Source organism: Salvelinus namaycush, chromosome 31 (assembly GCF_016432855.1).
Source record: "Salvelinus namaycush isolate Seneca chromosome 31, SaNama_1.0, whole genome shotgun sequence".
Taxonomy (NCBI): Eukaryota; Metazoa; Chordata; class Actinopteri; order Salmoniformes; family Salmonidae; genus Salvelinus; species Salvelinus namaycush.
The window spans coordinates 5,939,709-5,959,881 of record NC_052337.1 but is presented as its reverse complement, the minus strand read 5'-3'; the positions used below and the strand labels follow the sequence as shown (position 1 = coordinate 5,959,881).

The window sequence follows — 20,173 nt, the reverse complement described above, 5'->3', positions numbered from 1 at the left end:
TCTTCTTCTTCTTCTATAATTTTATAGCGGTCCGCAAACAAATGTTAGGTGCATGCCGCCACCTACTGTACAATCCATTATATATGGTAAAAGATTATACAAAATTAGGAAAAAGTTTAATTACCCTGCCAACTATTAACCGTTATTAATAGTTTAACCCTATCTAATCCTACACCCGGTCGACGGCCTGGGAAAACAGAACACTACCCCTCAACCAGTGGCGGTCACTGCCGTTTAATTAAGATGAGGGAGGACCAGTGCGACTTGGGCAGGAGCTCACCAGAGCTGAGTACCAGCAACGCAAATGTCCAGTCCACTGCCTGAGCTCCAAGTCCTCTTATAAAACATTAGCTTAAAAGTATTGTGGAGCTCCTGCACCAAAATGTAAACAGTACTGGCACCCAAAATGAGTACCGGCACCTATTTCAGTCCAAGTCAAGCACTGGGGAGGACAATTATTTTTTTAATGGGCATGGCCTTATTTCAATTGCAGCATATGGGATGACTGTCATTCATATTCCATTCACCCAGCTCAATGTAACATCGATTAGTTTAGGCTACTACATGATACTCACATTTTTCCTATACCCATCATGAGGTTGCGACAAACTAGCCTATGAATGAACATTTACAAAATAGGTGCACAGGTCGAGAGAACATTTTGAGCAATCAAGGTGACAGACAGAGACACATTCAATACCACCTTGCATGCTCTTGTCTGCATCGAGCTGATATAGGGTGTAATCATTAGTCCAACAGTATCTATTGGACAAATTCCAAAATGTTTATCCCTGTTTCGTTCCGTTTGCTTCCGTTTAAGAAAAGTTTTTCAACAGAATCAGCGGAATGAATACATCCCCGATCACACACAAACACAGTTTACTTTCATAGCAGTCACACACAAACAGCATGATCACTTTGCGCATTGTATAATTACTTCTCGCATCTATACGCTCTCCTATCACCTTTTCCCTTCACTTGTGGACTTCAGTGCACAACACGTCAGCTGTCTGTGACCAGGTGAAAAAAACTTTCTAAGCCAAACCTTTATATCATAAACACTAACTGCTACACACAGCCTACATCGTTGTCACCATATTAGCTAACGTCATAGTCAACATACTTACTAGAACTAACCCGCTAGATACAATCATGCAGTTCTTGAATTTAAAAAAAAACTGTTCATCTATTGTCTTTCTCTCTCTTGAGTCAACTTCTCACCACATGTTATGCACTGCAGTGCTAGCTAGCTGTAGCTTATGCTTTCAATACTAAATTCCTGTAGCGGTGTGTGGGTAAAATCACTGACCAAGCCAAGCCAAGCCAGTTAAAAAGCCATATTACAACCTATGTTGTGAAAATTGTGTTGTTTGCTCTATAACCCATTCGTTCATACGCCACCGTGATAAACAATAAGGCCGTGACAACAAAAAGACAACAGTCACACAGTGGCCGAATAAATTCAACTACACATACGTTTGTTTTATCAGCAACATCTGTCTGGTGAAATCAACAAATCAAATATTGCATACAAACAGTTATCACCTGCAGCATGGTCAAGCAAGTTAATGTTTTCGACAGTTTACTAAAACAACTACTGACTTAGAACCACGGAGTTACTGCAAGTCAGCACAAAGACAACAGGAGCACTGCCTCCGCTATTCCAGCACCATTTCAACTTAAACATTTAAACATCATCAAATCAACAAGGCTACAGTATATACAGTTGAAGTCGGAAGTTTACATACACTTAGGTTGGAGTCATTAAAACTCGTTTTCAACCACACCACAAATTTCTTGTTAACAAACTATAGTTTTGGCAAGTCGGTTAGGACATCTACTTTGTGCATGACACAAGAAACAAGAAAATTGTTTACAGACAGATTATTTCACTTATAATTCACTGTATCACAATTCCAGTGGGTCAGAAGTTTACATACACTAAGTTGACTGTGCCTTTAAACAGCTTGGAAAATACCAGAAAATTATGTCATGGCTTTAGAAGCTTCTGATAGGCTAATTAACATAATTTGAATCAATTGGAGGTGTACCTGTGGATGTATTTCAAGGCCTACCTTCAAACTCAGTGCCTCTTTGCTCGACATCATGGGAAAATCAAAAGAAATCAACCAAGACCTCAGAAAAAAATTGTAGACCTCCACAAGGTTCATCCTTAGGAGCATTTTCCAAATGCATGAAGGTACCACGTTCATCTGTACAAACAATAGTACACAAGTATAAACAGGATGGGACCACGCAGCTGTCATACCGCTCAGGAAGGAGACGCGTTCTGTCTCCTAGAGATGAACGTACTTTGGTGCCAAAAGTGCGAATCAATCCCAGAACAACAGCAAAGGACCTTGTGAAGATGCTGGAGGAAACGGGTACAAAAGTATCTATATCCACAGTAAAACGAGTCCTATATCGACATAACCTGAAAGGCCGCTCAGCAAGGAAGAAGCCACTGCTCCAAAACCGCCATAAAAAAGCCAGACTACGGTTTGCAACTGCACATGGGGACAAAGATTGTACTTTTTGAAGAAATGTCCTCTGGTCTGATGAAACAAGAAATAGAACTGTTTGGCCATGATGACCATCGTTATGTTTGGAGGAAAAAGGGGGAAGCTTGCAAGCCGAAGAACACCATCCCAAATGTGAAGCACGGGGGTGGCAGCATCATGTTGTGGGGGTGCTTTGCTGCAGGAGGGACTGGTGCACTTCACAAAATAGATGGCCTCATGAGGTAGGAAAATTATGTGCATATATTGAAGCAACATCTCAAGACATCAGTCAGGAAGTGAAAGCTTGGTAGCAAATGGGTCTTCCAAATGGAAAATGACCCCAAGCATATGACCCCAAGCAAGGAGGCCTACAAACCTCATTCAGTTACACCAGCTCTGTCAGGAGGAATGGGCCAAAATTCACCCAACATTTTGTGGGAAGCTTGTGGAAGGCTACCTGAAACGTTTGACCCAAATTAAACAATTTAAAGGCAATGCTACCAAATACTAATTGAGTGTATGTAAACGTCTGACCCACTGGGAATGTTGAAGAAATAAATAAAAGCTGAAATAAATCATTCTACTATAATTCTGACATTTCACATTCTTAAAATAAAGTGTTGATCCTAACTGACCTACGACAGGGAATTTTTACTAGGATTAAATGTCAGGAATTGCGAAAAACTGAGTTTAGATGTATTTGGCTAAGGTGTATGTAAACTTCTGACTTCAACGCTATGCTTAATTTAATACACTGAAACAAACTTAAAGATACCAATCTACCTACCTCATCCTCATATTGTTTTTATTAACTTTTTTGCTCTTTTGCACACCAGTATTTCTACTTGCACATCATCAGCTGCACATCTATCACTCCAGTGTTAATTTGCTATATTGTAATTACTTCCCTGCTATGGCCTATTTATTGACTTACCTCCTCACGCCATTTGCACACACTGTATATAGACTTTTTCTATTGTGTTATTGACTGTACGTTTGTTTATTCCATGTGAAACTCTGTGTTGTTGTTTGTGTCGCACTGCTTTGCTTTATCCTGGCCAGGTCGCAGTTGTAAATGAGAACTTGTTCTCAACTGGCCTACCTGGTTAAATAAAGGTTAAATAAAATAAAAATACCAACAACTATTTAGTCCAATCAATGTTGCTAAATATCATGTGGCTGTGTGTGTGTGTGTGTGTGCGTGCGTGCGTGTGAAAATGAAAGTGATTTGATTGGTCTGAAGCCAAATCCATTCTGGCTTCCAGTATGGATTTGATGCGCCAGGACAGCCCACAGTTGAGCTCAGCTCAAAGTTGATTGGCTAATTATTTCATAAATAGCAGCTAGACCAAAATCTTATACTCTTTTGGTCCAGACAGCATCAGATACATGGGCTACACATATTGAGACAGAGGGGCGCTGTATCCCTTGCTCGGATGATTTCTCAGGTGAAATTCAGCCACTTGCGAATTGACGAAAAATTATGAAAACACAGAGAAAGACGAACGATAAATTATTTTATATATATTTTTTTGTATTATTGGTCAAATATTTGGGGAAGCCTGGCTTCCTTTGGCATCCATGAATGCACGCCACTGCTAGATTCATTTTCTGATCCTTTGATTGGGTGGACAACATGTCAATTCATGCTGCAAGAGCTCTGAACGGTTGGAAGACGTCCTCCAGAAGTTGTCATAATTACTGTGTAAGTCTATGAAAGGGATTGAGAACCATGAGCCTCCGAGGTTTTGTATTGAAGTCAATGTACCCAGATGAGGACGGAAACTAGCTGTCCTCCGGCTACACCATGGTGCTACCTTACAGAATGCTTTTGAGGCTACTGTAGACCTTCATTGCAAAACAGTGTGTTTTAAACAATTATTTGGTGACGTGAATATATTTAATATAGTTTTATCTAAAAATGTTTACTTTTTTAATGTTTCAGAAATATTTTTTCCTCTGAAATTCACTGAGGAGGATGGTCCTCTGAGGAGCCTCCACTGCCTGCAACTCTTCTGCAGTAAAATTGCACAATCCCAAGTACTTCTCTGAAGCTCCCACCACAACCTCTATTTTCTGTGACTGGCTATAAACTCTAAGAAACCCCCTTCCTGAAACATACAGTATATTATTCCCATCACTCTGTTGGCCTTGGCCTACTCACAGGAATCCTTTCAGGATCCCTCGCCATCTACCCATCTTCCTCTACTACTCTCTTCACTGCCTCACCATACGACACCTTCTGTACTACTCTGATCCTGTCAACCTCAACCTGCCTTTCTTTAACCGGACACCTCCGATCTGCAGCACAATGGGCATCCCCCACAGCTTACACGCACAACTTTTTCCACCGATACTACACAGTCCACACTTCTAATGTGGTGTGCATAGGAACCTCCTCCTACACACTCCTGCAACATGACCATAAACTTGGCACCTAAAACACCATAATGGTTTGGGACAAAAGCTCTCATGGGATAAATGACATATCCTTACTTGACCTTGTCAAGCAAAGACTCTGCATCAAAACTCAGCAGGACAGATAGTGTCCTCTCCATTTCATCACACTCTCCACCGGGTCATCATCGCACCAAACAGCGGGCGTCACAGACACTGGGAATCTTACATACAGTTGATCTTCCTCCACACTTAACGCCACCTCAGTTATCACTGAATTATTCCTTTGTAGAACGTTCCTTATTGCAACAAATTATGTTGGAAACTGTGTTTTTCAAATAAATGATGATTGCCGAATACTTTTGAAGGTACGCGGGGTATGTGATGTCATCACGTAACTATGAACCCCACTCCACATTTCATTATAAATTCCTACTGCTTGCAAAAAAATCAAAAATCAACTATACAAATAATGTTTATTTGCAGGACAAGGATTGGCCTCACTTTCAAGAATGCCTGAATTGGTTCGCCTTGCTTTTCTGGTTGGCTGGCAAGCGTAACAATTTAGAAGTTGATCCTGTAGTTCAGGGTTTCCCAACCTCAGCCCCCCGGCCCTGGGTGCACGTTTAGTTTTTTGCCCTATCATTACACAGCTGATTCAAATAACCAACTCATCATCAAGCTTTGATTATTTGAATCAGCTGTGTAGTGCTGGGGCAAAAAACTACCCAGGTGGTGAATGTAGGAAACAACATCTCCACTTCGCTGACCCTCAACACTGGGGCCCCACAAGGGTGCGTGCTCAGCCCCATCCTGTACTCCCTGTTCACCCACGACTGTGTGGCCATGCACGCCTCCAACTCAATCATCAAGTTTGCACTCAAACTGTGGTGTCAGGAAAGCAACCTCTCACTCAACATCAACAAAACAAAGGAGATGATCATGGACTTCAGGAAACAGCAGAGGGAGCACCCCCCTATCCACATCGAAGGGACAGCAGTGGAGAAGGTGGAAAGTTTTAAGTTCCTCGGTGTACACATCACAGACAAACTGAAATGGTCCACTCACACAGCCTCTTCAACCTCAGGAGGCTGAAGAAGTTTGGCTTGTCACCCAGAACCCTGACAAAGTTTTACAGATGCACAATCGAGACCGTCCTGTCGTGCTGTATCACAGCCTGGTACGGCAACTGCACCGCCCTCAACCGCAAGGCTCTCCAGAGGGTGGTGAAGTCTGCACAAATCATCACCGGGGCAAACTACCTGCCCTCCATGACACATACAGCACCGGATGTCACAAAAGGCCAACAAGATCATCAAGGTAAGAACCAACTGAGCCTGTTCACACCGCTACTATCCAGAAGGCGAGGTCAGTACAGATGCATCAAAGCTGGGACCAAGAGACTCAAAAACAGCTTCTATCTCATGGCCATCAGACTGATAAACAGCAATCACTAACTCAGAGAGGCTGCTGCCTACATTGAGACCCAATCACTGGCCACTTTAATAAATGGATCACTAGTCACTTTAAACAATGGCGCTTTAATTAAATAATGCCACTTTAATAATGTATACATATCTTACATTACTCATATCATATGTATATACTGTATTTTATACCATCTACTGCACCTTGCCTATGCCGCTCGGCCATTGCTCATCCATATATTTATATGTATAATATTCTCATTCACCCCTTTAGATTTGTGTGTATTAGGTAGTTGTTGGGGAATTGTTAGATTACTTGTTAGATATTACTGCACTGTCAGAACTAGAAGCACAAGCATTTCGCTACACTCACATTAACATCTGCTAACCATGTGTATGTGACCAATAAAATTTGATTTGATTTGATTTGACCAAAATGTGCACCCAGGGGGGGGGCCATGACCGAGATTGGAAAACCCTGCTGTAATTGACTGGTAGCCAGTAAAGTTGAGCCAGGATTGGGGTGATATGGTCTGACTTTGGCAGCATTGTTATGGATTAGTTGGAGCCTCTGTAGTGATTTGGCTGGGAGGCCCCCAAACAGAGCTTTGCCGTAGTTGATCCTAGAGAAGATTAAAGGCGTGGATGAGTGAGGGGATTTGATTCATCTGGCCCGGGCGCACGGGTAGGTGTGTTTTGCATCAGGAAAGTTGATTGCATTTGTTTTGGAAACCGGGCTGCCTCCCGGGTGTGAGCCAGGTGACCCGTTCAAAGCCCACAGCGAAACAAAAGTGACATAATTAGCATGTGGAGTAATGAGTAGGATTCTGTCTTTTCACATGTAAAAGTGATTGCTTTTGATATAAAAAGCTTAACTGCATTCCCAATGAAAACTAGTTAGAAAATTCAAACATATATTTTATGGAAAACAGATGTATGTTTCTGGATGATGCTCCATACTGCCTTGTTGACAACATGACCAAGTGCCGCAGATTACTGTTCGGTTTAAGAAAGGTGCTCCTCCCTAACCGCTTTTTCCCGTTCACGTCAGGTGCCTCAGACCGGTGCCCCGCAGCTCAACATAATCCAATCCTCACAGTTTCTCTGCATCTAGAGTGACGGTATGACCCAGACGATGTTTATAAGATGGAAAAATTAGGTTTTACATATTTGTTTTATGTGGGCTTCGAAGGACAGAGAAGGATCAAACTTGACTCCTTGGTTGGAGGTGACAGAGGACAGGTGGATGATCTGGCAGTTGATTGTAGGACAGATGTTTCCAGCACTGATGACCTGCTTGGGTGTCCCAATAAGCATAGCCTCAGTCTTGCTACTGTTCAACTGGAGGAAGGTCTCTGTCATCCATGCCCTGATGTCCTCTAGGCAGCTGCTGAGTTTTGCTCGGGCAGAGAGGGTGTCCGGTTTGGTGTTAATGTAGACCTATCGTCAGTGGAAGATGGAAGATGATGTTATAAATTAGTGGAAGTTGATGAAGCATGTAAATTAAAAACAGGATATGCCCCAACACTGACTGACCCCTGTGGGATGCCGCATGTAACTGTAGACTCCTCCCATCTGGACTCACCAATAGTGATGATACACATGTTGCTTCCTACCTTATTATAACAATTAAATGCAAAAACATTTCACAGCATATATTGTTCTCACATATTTGCATTATTTAACAACATAAATCATAAGAATTTGTGGTTTTGAGTGGATTATTCCTTTAAGTGAAATCTTCACCCACCAGGGGCACTTGGCCATGCAAAACGAACGCCACCTGTTAATCCACTCTTTGCTTAAAGGTACAATATGCAGAAATCACTTCGCCATTTCCTGGTTGCTAAATTTCTAGTTCCCCTAATTTCAGTTTATGTGACAAAACAAGTAATTCATAGTGTAGAGAATCATTGTACCATCTTAACCGCTGTGAAATAACTTTTCAATAACCAAAAATATTGTATTTTCAGCTGTTTGAATTTGGTGTACAAAACCAAATGTAAAAGATAAAAACGAAACTTAAGAGATGGAATTATAGGAATAGCACACATAGAACAGATATACCGCTTCTTAGACTTGCTTTCACTGAGAATGACAGTAGGGTCCCCAAAAAGTTACATATTGTAACTTTAAAATTAATCATTAAGTTTTCCACATTTTTCAATCATAAATAGTTCACATACATGGTTCTTTGATACATGACACATAGTACAAGGAGTGGAATGTTACAGAGACTAGCAACCAGGCTAAATTATCACATCTAACAGTGTGAATCTATATTGTAGTTTCATTCTTATAAGACTACAATCTGGGAATTTTCTGTCAGATGAGGCTCCTGCCCTCTAGTGGAAAAATAATGTTAGGTACAGAAGAAAAGATAGGAGCTCAGGGCCACCTTCAGTTGCAGATAGAAATCCCATGAATAGAGCCAACATGATTTCTTGGTCTTTATGTCAGACAAGCATGTTCGTTCTACATTGATATTTCTATCAGAACTTTCCAAAACGCTGTGTCTTGCTGAACGCACCACTGGTCACACTAAAATATTTGCCCAAGTGAACAACTGATCAGGGATAAGCTCTCCTCGGCCCAGAGATGACCTCAATCACCAAGAATCAAACAATTAAGCTGATTTTGGACCCTTGTGTTTCCTCTGCACCATGTTCAGTTGCCAGATGGTCTCAAATGTTGCAGATATAAATTGTATCACTAGAGCCGACATGATTCCTTATTGTACATGTTAGAGAGGCATGTTTGTTCTACATTACATTTTTCTATCTGAACGTTCCTCCAGGTGATTGACATGACCTAACACACAACGTGACCGGAGCAATTACCCTAATTGCCAATCACAACATGGACTACATCGATTTTATAGCGCTTCTTATTTACACATTTTGTCTGAGTTGTTGAAACAAAGATATTTTCACAGTCCCCCGTTTCAATAAAAAAATACCAGGGCGAAATAATTACTAATATGGATTAGCCACATGTAAATGAGAAAGATGGGAGGTCACATTAAATAGTAATTACTCACTTACTCGGCCATAAAAAGCTTTCTAGTTTTATATAAAAAAATAATATTTGTAAATCAACATTTCATTTGATATGACCTTTCAATGATAAGTAAATAAATCCCGAGCAGTGGTTTTATAAAATGTTTTAATAAAAAGTAACATCCCTTCTCTTCCTTGCTGCCCTCCCGCCGTCCACGCTGTGTTTTTATGAGTCCGCGACAAGCGCGCTCTCTTTTTGACGATCCACAACCTTCTGCCACGTGGAAGAACATCAAGACGCTGCGGGAAAGCGTTTCGACAATGTACGGAGTTTAAATATTACTTTTTCTCAGCGCATCAAAATGCTTTTATGTTTGTAATGATTGCAGGCAAAACATATCTTAAGTTGATTATCTAACTAGTTATCTTCTTTATGGGTTAGCTAGAAGACCGCTAGGTTCGTGTTGGCTAGGTAATTAGCGCCATAGGAATTGCAGCCACTTTGTGTAAGCCATTTTGGTGTTAACTAAAAACTTTTCAGTTAGCCGAAGTTATTACAATATACATCATACCACCACTCTTATCTTGTTTTTATTTTTGTTGCCATTTGGGACATTTTACAGATTACTTATTTAAAAATCTCTACGTAATGCTATCTAGCTAACGTTACCTAGTCAAGGTGGCGAGTATTTCGCTTTTTGTCCCGAGAATGATTAGCATGTTCAGCTAGTTAACTAGGTTAACATTAGCTTGCTAACTAGCTACAGTTTGTACATGACTGGCTAAATTTTAAAGAACTAAATGGTCATTTATTTGGATAACTAACTGTAAATGATATCTAGCTCACGAACATTACTGAACTTTGTTAGGCATGCTTATCTAGCTAGGTAATGTTTTCTTTACATTTCGAAATCAATGGCTGCACTCTGGATGAGGGGTTGGATTGATCCGAGCGTTCTGACCTCACAACTGCAGTCAAGAAACCAAGCTAACTTGTTCCAGACACAAATGAGAGAACACTTAACGCATACCATTTTACTCGACCAAATAGAGCTGGTTAGGCTGTTCATGTTATCCAGAACGTTGCTGATAGCAACACGGTTATATTTAACAGGTGTTGGGTATTTGTACATCAGTTATCATGCACACTCGAAGTTCTGTGAAATTTAATTTACCGACACACCCTAAAATGTAGCAAGCTAGGTAATAGATACCCAGGTGCAGTTGATTGACTTTTGTCTTTTCTTAATTTCAGAACCACATTTGTAGATCATGGACAACTGGGATGAGGTAAATTACTCTAAACCAGTAATTTGAGCTGTTATGCTTTACATATTAGTGGAGTCAATAGTGAACCAAAGCTTATATTGTCACTACTTGGTGTGAAATGTATGTGTAATATTGGCTTCTATCAGCATATGTGAATGGAACGTTTTCATATATATATATATATATATATTTTTTTTTTTACTTTGCAGGTTACCACAAGTAATGGTAGGTTCATGTAATTTGTTTGTGGACTAGCTGGATTCCCTTTGCAAAATGGACGCATGTTTTCTGTAATAGCCAGGTAGCATCCTGTCACTTGGATGCAACTTGCTTTTTCACGGGTGTTGTTGGGAAAGCCTTTAAACAAAATAATCTATTAATGGCTGAGCTTGAATGGGTTTTTGTAGAAAGTGGAATGAGCTCGTGGACCAGTGGTGGCCAAAGTTCCAGTTTTGGGAGACCGACTGGTAGGATTGTGCCATTATATCCATTGGCTAACTTGCAAGAATTGAAACAATGTTAAAAAGATTTGTGATCTCTTCAGATAATAAAGTCAGCTCCTGGAACAGTGGAGGTGATGGTGGCTTTGGTGGCGGCAGAGGCAAGTTCTTTAAAATAAATGTATCTTGGTTCTTATTGGGGGGGAAATATCACTGGTCTGAGTTATTACTGTACTGACTTGAAATTCTTCCAATTTTTACTTACAGATAAAGTCAGCTCCTGGAACAGTGGAGGTGATGGTGGCTTTGGTGGCGGCAGAGGCAAGTTCTTTAAAATAAATGTATCTTGGTTCTTATTGGGGGGGAACTATCACTGGTCTGAGTTATTACTGTACTGACTTGAAATTCTTGCAATTTTTACTTACAGGCCGAGGGTCCAGGGGAGGTGGTGGAGATTTCAAGAGTTTCTCTTCAGGTGCATAGTCTCATAATTATTTCATATACATTTTATTTGATGTAATTCTTGCTGTGTAAAATTGAGTATTTACTCAAGACGTATGCCTAAGGCATCTTGGGAAAAATTGTTTTACAGGTAATATATATATATATATATATATTTTTTTAATGTATATTGCCCTCTGTCAACAGGAGCTGATAAAAATGGGAATGAAGGTAGGTGACTGACTTGATATTGCAGCTCAAGACTGCGTTTGAGCAAATTGTCACACTGCGATCAATGAATTTTGGGATAGAATGCACAGCTCAGAATATTTACTGTCATGGGGATAGCACTAAAAATAGAATAGAGGCATAATACTGTTCAGGGTATTTGATCAATTTCAGAGTTCCAAAATGTATTATGCTGGTGCCGCTGGCATTTTGAGGTTCTTCAAATGTCTTCGGCATGACTTTATTAAATCATACCTCAAACTGTATTAACATTGATGTTCTTTGAATTGGAACTGTTCTGTACAGATAAAGGCAGCTCCTGGAACAGTGGTGAAGGAGGCTTCAGGGGAAGAGGCAGAGGTGAGACTTGTGGTTCCTTCTGAAATAAACAAATTAGAAAAAATATTTTCTGGACAATTAACTTTCTGGAACAATTTGGGTAATTGCATGACCCCTAATTGTGATTTATTCTCCCTAAATGCATCAAATTGTTGTCTCAACAGGGGGCGGCAGAGGATCAAGGGGAGGAGGCATCCGAAACGGTAATAGGAGCTGTTCTTATGCCCCACATTGTCATTTCTCTTGATGAGCAGAGTCTTAATAAACATGCCCCTGATTTTGAAATGTTTCTTGAATATTGTCTTATCCATCTAGCTATTGAATGTAATGGTTTACACGTGGGTTTTGTGAAATCTATTTTTTGACAGGGGATGATGGCAATGATGGCGGTATGTTGGTTTTCATATTCTCTACACGCAAGAAAATTTAATTATTCTAGATGGTTGGCTCAGTTTGAACGCTCTCGTTGTCCTCCCAAGTGTTTCTGCATGTCTTTTTGCATTCAAATAAATTGAACATGCTCTTGTCCAATATTAGTGACAAAAAGGTCAGGTAGACTATCAGTTAAGAGCGGGCCAATTTAAAGGTTGCTGGTTCAAATCCCAGAGCCGACTAGGTAAAACAATCTATGTACCCTTGAGCAAGGCACTTAAACCTAATTGCTCTGAATACGTGTCTGCTAAAATATAAATATGGAGTGTTAACATTTTTGTGGATGGTGGTCTAGACTAAGTTCTAGTTCTCATTATTGAAATGGTGGTAAGCTAATGAAATCTATCATGCTGTTTTATGGCTCTTTTTTTGCTCAAATCCTTCACTTTTCAGGGTTTGGAGGAAGCCGGGGAGGCTTCCGATCAGGTAAATCAGCACCTCACTTACGGAAATTCTAAAATATTCCATCAAATACTGACTTGAAATCTATCCTCAGTCTTTTACCAGTGAGTATCATTCAAAGATGCCTAGTTTATGGCAATGCAAAAAATATTTTTCGACATGCACGCATTTTGCGTACTTGCACGCAATTTGAGGTGTAAGTATGCTGGTGTGAAAAACGACCATAAAATGGGCTTCTAGTTGGTACATTGTAGGATTTTGACCACAATTTCATTTAGGCTCAAACAAGATTTCTTTGTTGGCTGCATTGTTTGATATTATTGAAGACTAGGTTTCAGAAAATGTCAGCTGTAGGGGGAAAAAAGACAACTGCTTCAAAATTACTCTGGAATTCCCCTCCTACCCAACCTTATCCCTTGTTTGTACATTTAAACTTGTTTCTAGTTAGCTACTGAAGAGCAGCCAAGTTACCCATATCATTCCTTCTGAGGCAGCCTTTTGCCAACATTAGGCAAAGTGGGATTTGCCTATGATTTGAGCAGTGTTGCTGACATGGCACTCAAATATTCAAGGTTGTCAAGTCTGTATTTTCTTCATGCTTCAAATCAGTTGAAATGCTTGAGGGAAAGTTGTTGCTAACTATGGCTTGTTTCAGGTGGTGGTGATGGAGGAGGATTTGGCGGAGGAGGTAATTTAGGGCCCTATACATTTTACTTTTCCCAAATTCTGTTTTCTCACTTTTCCCCTTCAGGTTCTCACTCATTCACTTTTAATAGAACATCAAATAGTCATTTTTATAAGTCCATAATGCCTAAACCACATCAGGAGGTCTAGGACAAATTTGATGTTTATATTTGGGTATAATTACCCTTCAATTCCAGTGTGCACCTAGCAAGGTGCACTGTTTTTGTAACACACCAATGGAGTTTGCAAAATAAAAACTCAGTGGCTTGATTAAAATCATATGCCAGTTAAGCATAGGCTACTTTGTATTTTAAGAAAGCCTTTCCATCTACCAGAAGACCTTTCATTAGCATCATCACTAACGCCTACACAGTGATAGATGTGTGCACCGCACAGACGGGGAATTATTGTTGCTTCTTCAGAAAGTTGCAGGAAATGCAAATCACTGACTCATTCTGTTCATGTCTTCTGATTTAACTTTAGCAAATACATTTAATACATATTTTTGTTCAGTATAAATGTAACAAACCATTTCAATGATTTTACAGAGTTACAGTTCTTAGGGAAATAAATACATTTGGGCCTAACCTATGGATTTTGCATAGGAAGGCATCGGCCCGCCCACTTGGGAGCCAGGACAAGCCACTGGGGTGCTAGACGCAGCCAATCAGAAAGTTTATCCACCTAAGGGCTTTATTACAGAAAAAAATTGTCATCACAGTCTGCATGGTGATGTGGAGGTCCTGGGCTGGCATGGTTACACTTGGTCTGCGTTTGTGAGGCTGGTTGGACGTACTGACATATTCTCTAAAATGACGAAGGTGGCATATGGTGGAGAAATGAACCTTTCATTATTTGTCAACAGCTCTGGTGGATAAAACTGCAGTCAGTATGAGACATCTGTGGCATTGTGTTGTGACAAAACACATTTTAGTGGCTTTTTATTGTCCCCAGCACAATGCGCACCTGTGTAATGTTTATGCTGTTTAATCAGCCGGTTGAAAATCCATCCATCTGACAGGTGTGTGGCATATCTTGGCAAAGGGAGAAATGCTCGCGAAAAGAGAAGTAAACCAGTTTGTGCATAATTTGAGAGAAATTAGCGTTTTGTGCATATGGAACATTTCAGAATTTATTTTCAGCTCGTGAAACATGGGGCCAACACATTACGTGTTGCGTTTTATTTTTGTTTGTTATAGTTAATTACATTAGATTCATTACTTTGTTTCATATTGTTGCATTCTGTTTTGGTCTGGATTCTGCTATTCCATCAGTGTTATTTTTGCATTGCGGAGATTAGAGCCGTAGTAATTGGCCTTGCATTTACGAGATTCAGTCACAGCGAGCCTTATTGTGAAACTTCCCATGTCTTATCATTCCAGGTTATCGTGGACGAGATGAGGAAGTTTTCTCTAAAGGTTCCGTGTTTTCATTTGTTACTAATTCATTTCCTTGACCTGATGAATACTTTTACATTTGAAAATGTCTTTATGTGAGATTTTCACATATTTTAGGATCAACCACGGATGGGGAAGGTGGTGGAGATGGTGGCAATCCAGGTTTGTATGTTATGCAAGTAAGTGTTTTGTTTGACTATGTATACCAGTGATCATCAACTAGATTCAGCTCGGGGGGGGGGGGGCAAATAAAACCAGGCCCGCGCCTCCAGTTGGGGAACCCTGATGTATCCCTTACAGAAGACTAATAAAACATAACTTCCATGTTTTTCTAAACAATACTTAAAGGGAACCATTGCATTTTTGTTTTTGTTCCATGTAACTTATTAATGTAATTAAACATCCTCTGAGTGGTGCTACAACTACTTCGGTCTCGTTTCAACGTTAACAAGGCTGCTGCTCTTCTCTTAACAACATTCAGTTGCAGAAAGTTGCATCCGAGATGTTCTTTCAGTGGATTCTTTAATTAAATACTTCAGAAGGTGATCCCGTTTTCATAACCTCACTCTACCACCAGGTCCCCCAAAGGTGACCTACATACCCGAAGCCCTTTGTGAGGAGGAGTCGTCTATTTTTGCTCATTATGAGTCGGGCATCAACTTTGATAAGTACGATGACATCTTGGTCGACGTCAGCGGCAGCAATCCGCCAAAGGCCATCATGGTGAGTGCCTTACTGGTGGCTGTGTCCTTAAAGTGTTAATGGGTCATTTTATTAATCTCCTTACCTTCACAACTGAATGAACTTCCCCAATATTGGTTGCATTGTTAGAATGAACAAGGAAAGGGTTAAGATGTTGGGATGGCCCCAGAGTTGCACTTGCAACATAAATGCTGGTTTGTCAAATAAACAGATGGATTGTTGTATACTGGTTGTTGTATTCATGTATTGGTAAATGGCAATGTTGCTGTGATTTTGAAACTGACTATTATCCTCTCAGGGTTTTGAAGAGGCTGCCCTGTGTGAATCTCTGAACAGGAACGTCAGTAAGTCTGGCTATAAGAAGCCTACCCCAGTACAGAAGCATGGCATTCCCATTATCGCTGCTGGCCGGGACCTCATGGCCTGTGCCCAGACTGGATCTGGGAAAACGGTGAGTAGAACTGAACTGAATCTAATTAAAATTCCCTATTTAGCAAGAAGTGTTGAGCCCCTTTTTCTTGTAGTTCAAATACTAGTATGTGAAATGGAGCTCTGGTCGTATCTGTCACCCAGGTTAACCTACTCTGGTATAAATCTATAGCGCTTGTGTTGGCCGCCATGTGTAAGCCAGACCAGCCTTGTGTACCAACTACGCAGTTCTCTTGTCCATGTACGAGATCCGAGTTAAAAGTACGCGGAAATTAATAGGGCCTGAACTTATAAAAAAAAAAAAAAATTTTTTTTACAATAATAAATCCACTGAGTAAATCTAACATTGCGATTCTCGAGCTGCAACACACAGACATGAATGGAGTTTGTGTCAATGGACATGGAGATGAATACATCATTATTTGACGTAGCTGCACTGTCTGCCCCTCTTCCTGTTTGTTGTGATGCTGAGTTTGCCGACTGTCAGCTGTATGTAAACACATGGACAAATCCCTTTTCGACTGTGTTGTGGAAAGGTAAACACTAATTGTTTCAAGCGAACATAAGATGGACACTCAGTGGGCTCTAAAGTGCCAGCAGTTCACTCGCATTTGCTAGTGAAAGAAATTAAATGCAAATACGAAAAATGACTGGTCGCATTTGTGCGAGTGTGATATACATTTAATTCTTCGTCCCATTAGTTGTATTTTCCACTTAACCTTACGAGGATCACGCAACCTGGGACTGATTTGATACATGTCACAAAAAGCATTACCTAAGTATAATCGAATATAAACATTGGCATTAAATGGAGTCGAGAGTTTAGAAGACTGCGATGAAGAATGTCTGTTATTAGCTATAGAGGCAATGCTTCTAAAATGCCTTTGCACTAGATTTGCGAGTTGAATCTCCAATTTGCTGTGCGTGTCTGGTACTCTAAAAAGTTGGACAGGGTTGGCAGGTCTGGTAAGCCTGTGGGTAGACAAAGTATTTTAACTTTTGTCGTCGTCCCCCAGGCTGCATTCCTACTGCCCATCCTGCAGCAGCTGATGGTGGACGGCGTGGCAGCTAGTAAGTTCAGCGAGGTCCAGGAGCCAGAGGTTATTATAGTGGCCCCAACCAGGGAGCTGATCAACCAGATCTACATGGAAGCCAGGAAGTTTGCCCATGGGTATGAAGTTATGTTCACTGCATATTCGAAAGGCAGTATGTTCAACCCCTTTCACTCCACCTGCACTTTTCAATAGTAATAGTGAAAATGGAGCTAGATGCAAATCTAATTTGTTCTTATTATGGCAAAAGTTAAGGTACATTTTTTTCAAGATTGGTATGTTAGGGGGGGGAAATCCAATGGACACTGATTCTGGAGACTTTTCCACTGTCTTTTGTAGTACTTGTGTGCGTCCAGTGGTGGTTTACGGTGGCATAAGCACCGGTCACACCATTCGCGAGATACTGAAGGGCTGCAATGTGCTGTGTGGGACTCCAGGAAGACTGATGGACATTATTGGAAGAGGAAAGGTAATCGGTGCTTCAATAACAAACGCATATTTGAATCCAACCTTGTAGTTGAAGCCATCTGTTAACATAGTCGTTTTTAGCAAATGAATATACGGCCTCTTCTGTCTACTTCCCCCAGATTGGCTTGAGCAAGCTGCGTTACCTGGTGCTGGATGAGGCTGACAGGATGCTGGACATGGGCTTTGAGCCTGCGATGCGCAAGCTGGTGGGGTCCCCAGGCATGCCAGCTAAAGAGGACCGCCAGACCCTTATGTTCAGCGCTACCTACCCCGAGGACATCCAAAAGTCTGTCTCCCACACTCCGCCACAGATAACTGAGATAAACAATGAATTTAAAATGAACGTTGAAATATTTGTGCAGCTAATGTAAAGGATAATGCAGTAGAACGAGTTATGGCACAATTTCTAAATGGTAGTTGTGGTTTTTAAATGAGAAGGGTGGTCACCTGATGCCTTGTTGTCCTGTGGTGTTAAGACTGGCTGGTGACTTCCTGAAGAAGGACTATCTGTTCCTTGCTGTGGGCGTGGTGGGGGGAGCCTGCAGTGATGTAGAGCAGGTCGTGGTTCAGGTGACCAAGTTCTCCAAAAGAGACCAACTACTGGAGGTCCTGAAGACTACAGGTACCCATCAGCACCTCGCTCTATAACTGTCAGCACCTCTCATGCAAACGCTTCAACCACTTTTCAGTACACCGAATTGTCTTCATGTTGAAGGGGATATTCTGCCTTCACAGGGTCTGAACGCACAATGGTCTTTGTGGAAACCAAGAGGCAGGCTGACTTTATCGCGACGTTCCTGTGTCAGGAGAAGGTTAATACTACTAGTATTCACGGGTAAGGGACTGTCTTCAAGTGATTTAACCCATAGTCATTGCTAGTTGGGCCCCAGGATTACCTTATGTCTTGTTAGTCTTTGTCCAGTTGTATGAAGTGTTAGTTGTTATTTATTGTGTTACCAGTGACCGTGAGCAGAGGGAGCGTGAACAGGCGCTCGGCGACTTCCGCTCAGGAAAGTGTCCTGTCCTGGTGGCCACCTCTGTTGCTGCCCGTGGACTGGACATCAAGGATGTCCAACACATAGTCAATTTTGACCTTCCCAACAACATTGATGAGTACGTCCACCGCATCGGGAGAACAGGTCGCTGTGGGAACACCGGGAGAGCTGTGTGTTTCTTTGACCCGGAGGCCGACAGCAACCTGGCACGCTCCCTGGTCAAAGTCCTGTCTGGGGTAAGTGATTTCACACTCCCTGGTCAAAAGCAGCCTTTAAAGATGGATCAGCGCCACTGTCCGTCCCAACACGTTTTGTGGATGAAAGTGTTTTATAAAAAAATGAAGTACATATTCTGCTGTTCTAGTGTGCGTGCAATGTTGTCTGAGGGGATAGTGTGTTTGCAGTTACTTTGTTGTAAAATCCTGAAAGGATGGGAATTTTCACCATTAAGGATTCCAGCTTTAAGGCCTGCTAGCAAGTAAGGCAAAGCTGACTTTGAACTAAAATAAAAAATGTATTCTCACTGCAATTACTTTTCACAGGCCCAGCAGGAGGTGCCCAAATGGCTGGAGGAAGCTGCCTTCAGTGCTCATGGCACTACAGGGTTCAACCCAGGTGGGAGAATCTTTGCCTCCACTGATAGCAGGAAGGTATGGATCTGGAATAGGTTGAGTGCTGTTATTTTCCATTGAACACTGTTTAGTGGCTGGCTACATGTTTAGTGTTCTCATTGTTGACACAAGATTCATCTCTTGACCACAGGGTGGCTCTTTCCAGAGAGATGGGGCAAGTCATCTAGCTGCTGCCCTGAGCAGTGGCGCAGATGACGATGAGTGGGAGTGAGGCACATCTGCAATTCTTTTCGTTTTTGTGTTTTCAAACTAAGTCATGTTTTGGTTCAAATTTACCTTTTCTTTTAGTGTTTCTTATTTTGTTTAAAGAAAATAATTTTGCGCTGCTTGATATTTCTGGAAATGTGTATAGTCCTGGGTATGGGAAACCGATTAATGTCAACCACTGGTTAAAATCTGTGTGCTTGAGGTGAAACTTCACAAATTAATGTTCTAGCTATTATTAGTGCTTCTGGTTCTTGTGGTTTGAATTGTGACGCATCACTTTGAACTTATTATTTTCCTCTTTCACCCAAATGTTTTACCTTGTTGAATATGTGCCATTTACACCCTCGTGTGTTTTGAACTGAGCTATTGAGTAAGGCGTGTTTGTCCCCAAATAATACCTGTAAAGCATTGTATTTCTGTAAGGATTCTGCATTTAGACCTAACTGGTTCTGTTAACCAGTCTGAGTTGACCCACATTTTGGATCGCTTGTTGTAACTGATGTACAAGAGTGCTTATGTTGTATAAAATATTCATGGCATTTTGTGCCAGGCAAAATTAGCAAATACATTTGATTTACTTGACTGATTCATGCAGACATTTGAAATATGGATAAAGGCCGATTTTATTCAAAATAAAGAATGTCTTGGATAATTTGCCTGGCTTGTTCATTTTGTTTGAGCTATTGGCGATTAAAGCTCTGAGTTAAGTTTCACTTGTAAAATCTAGCTGAG

The 20,173-nt window shown here is 41.0% G+C and overlaps 1 protein-coding gene across 1 annotated transcript; it reads left to right on the top strand.

Annotated features, from left to right (window-relative positions):
* The first annotated feature begins 10,994 nt into the window (after positions 1–10,994).
* On the top strand, positions 10,995–20,055 carry ddx4 (DEAD (Asp-Glu-Ala-Asp) box polypeptide 4). The gene is made up of 21 exons (XM_038971100.1): positions 10,995–11,060; positions 11,138–11,194; positions 11,461–11,508; positions 11,682–11,705; positions 12,009–12,062; positions 12,206–12,244; positions 12,410–12,430; positions 12,867–12,899; positions 13,531–13,563; positions 14,942–14,977; positions 15,074–15,118; positions 15,534–15,679; positions 15,957–16,109; positions 17,104–17,258; positions 17,479–17,608; positions 17,727–17,893; positions 18,084–18,229; positions 18,343–18,442; positions 18,568–18,838; positions 19,145–19,252; positions 19,365–20,055. The coding sequence occupies exons 1-21, from the start codon at positions 11,009–11,011 to the stop codon at positions 19,443–19,445; spliced, it is 1,899 nt and encodes a 632-aa protein (XP_038827028.1). The 5' UTR covers positions 10,995–11,008; the 3' UTR covers positions 19,446–20,055.
* The last annotated feature ends 118 nt before the right edge of the window (positions 20,056–20,173 follow it).

Excerpts from the sequence above, each read along its gene's own strand:
- ddx4 (XM_038971100.1), top strand. The coding sequence starts at position 11,009 with ATGAGCTCGTGGACCAGTGGTGGCCAAAGTTCCAGTTTTGGGAGACCG. Across the intron at positions 12,063-12,205 it reads CTTCAGGGGAAGAGGCAGAG|GGGGCGGCAGAGGATCAAGG; the intron begins GTGAGACTTGTG and ends TTGTCTCAACAG. Across the intron at positions 12,900-13,530 it reads CCGGGGAGGCTTCCGATCAG|GTGGTGGTGATGGAGGAGGA; the intron begins GTAAATCAGCAC and ends GGCTTGTTTCAG.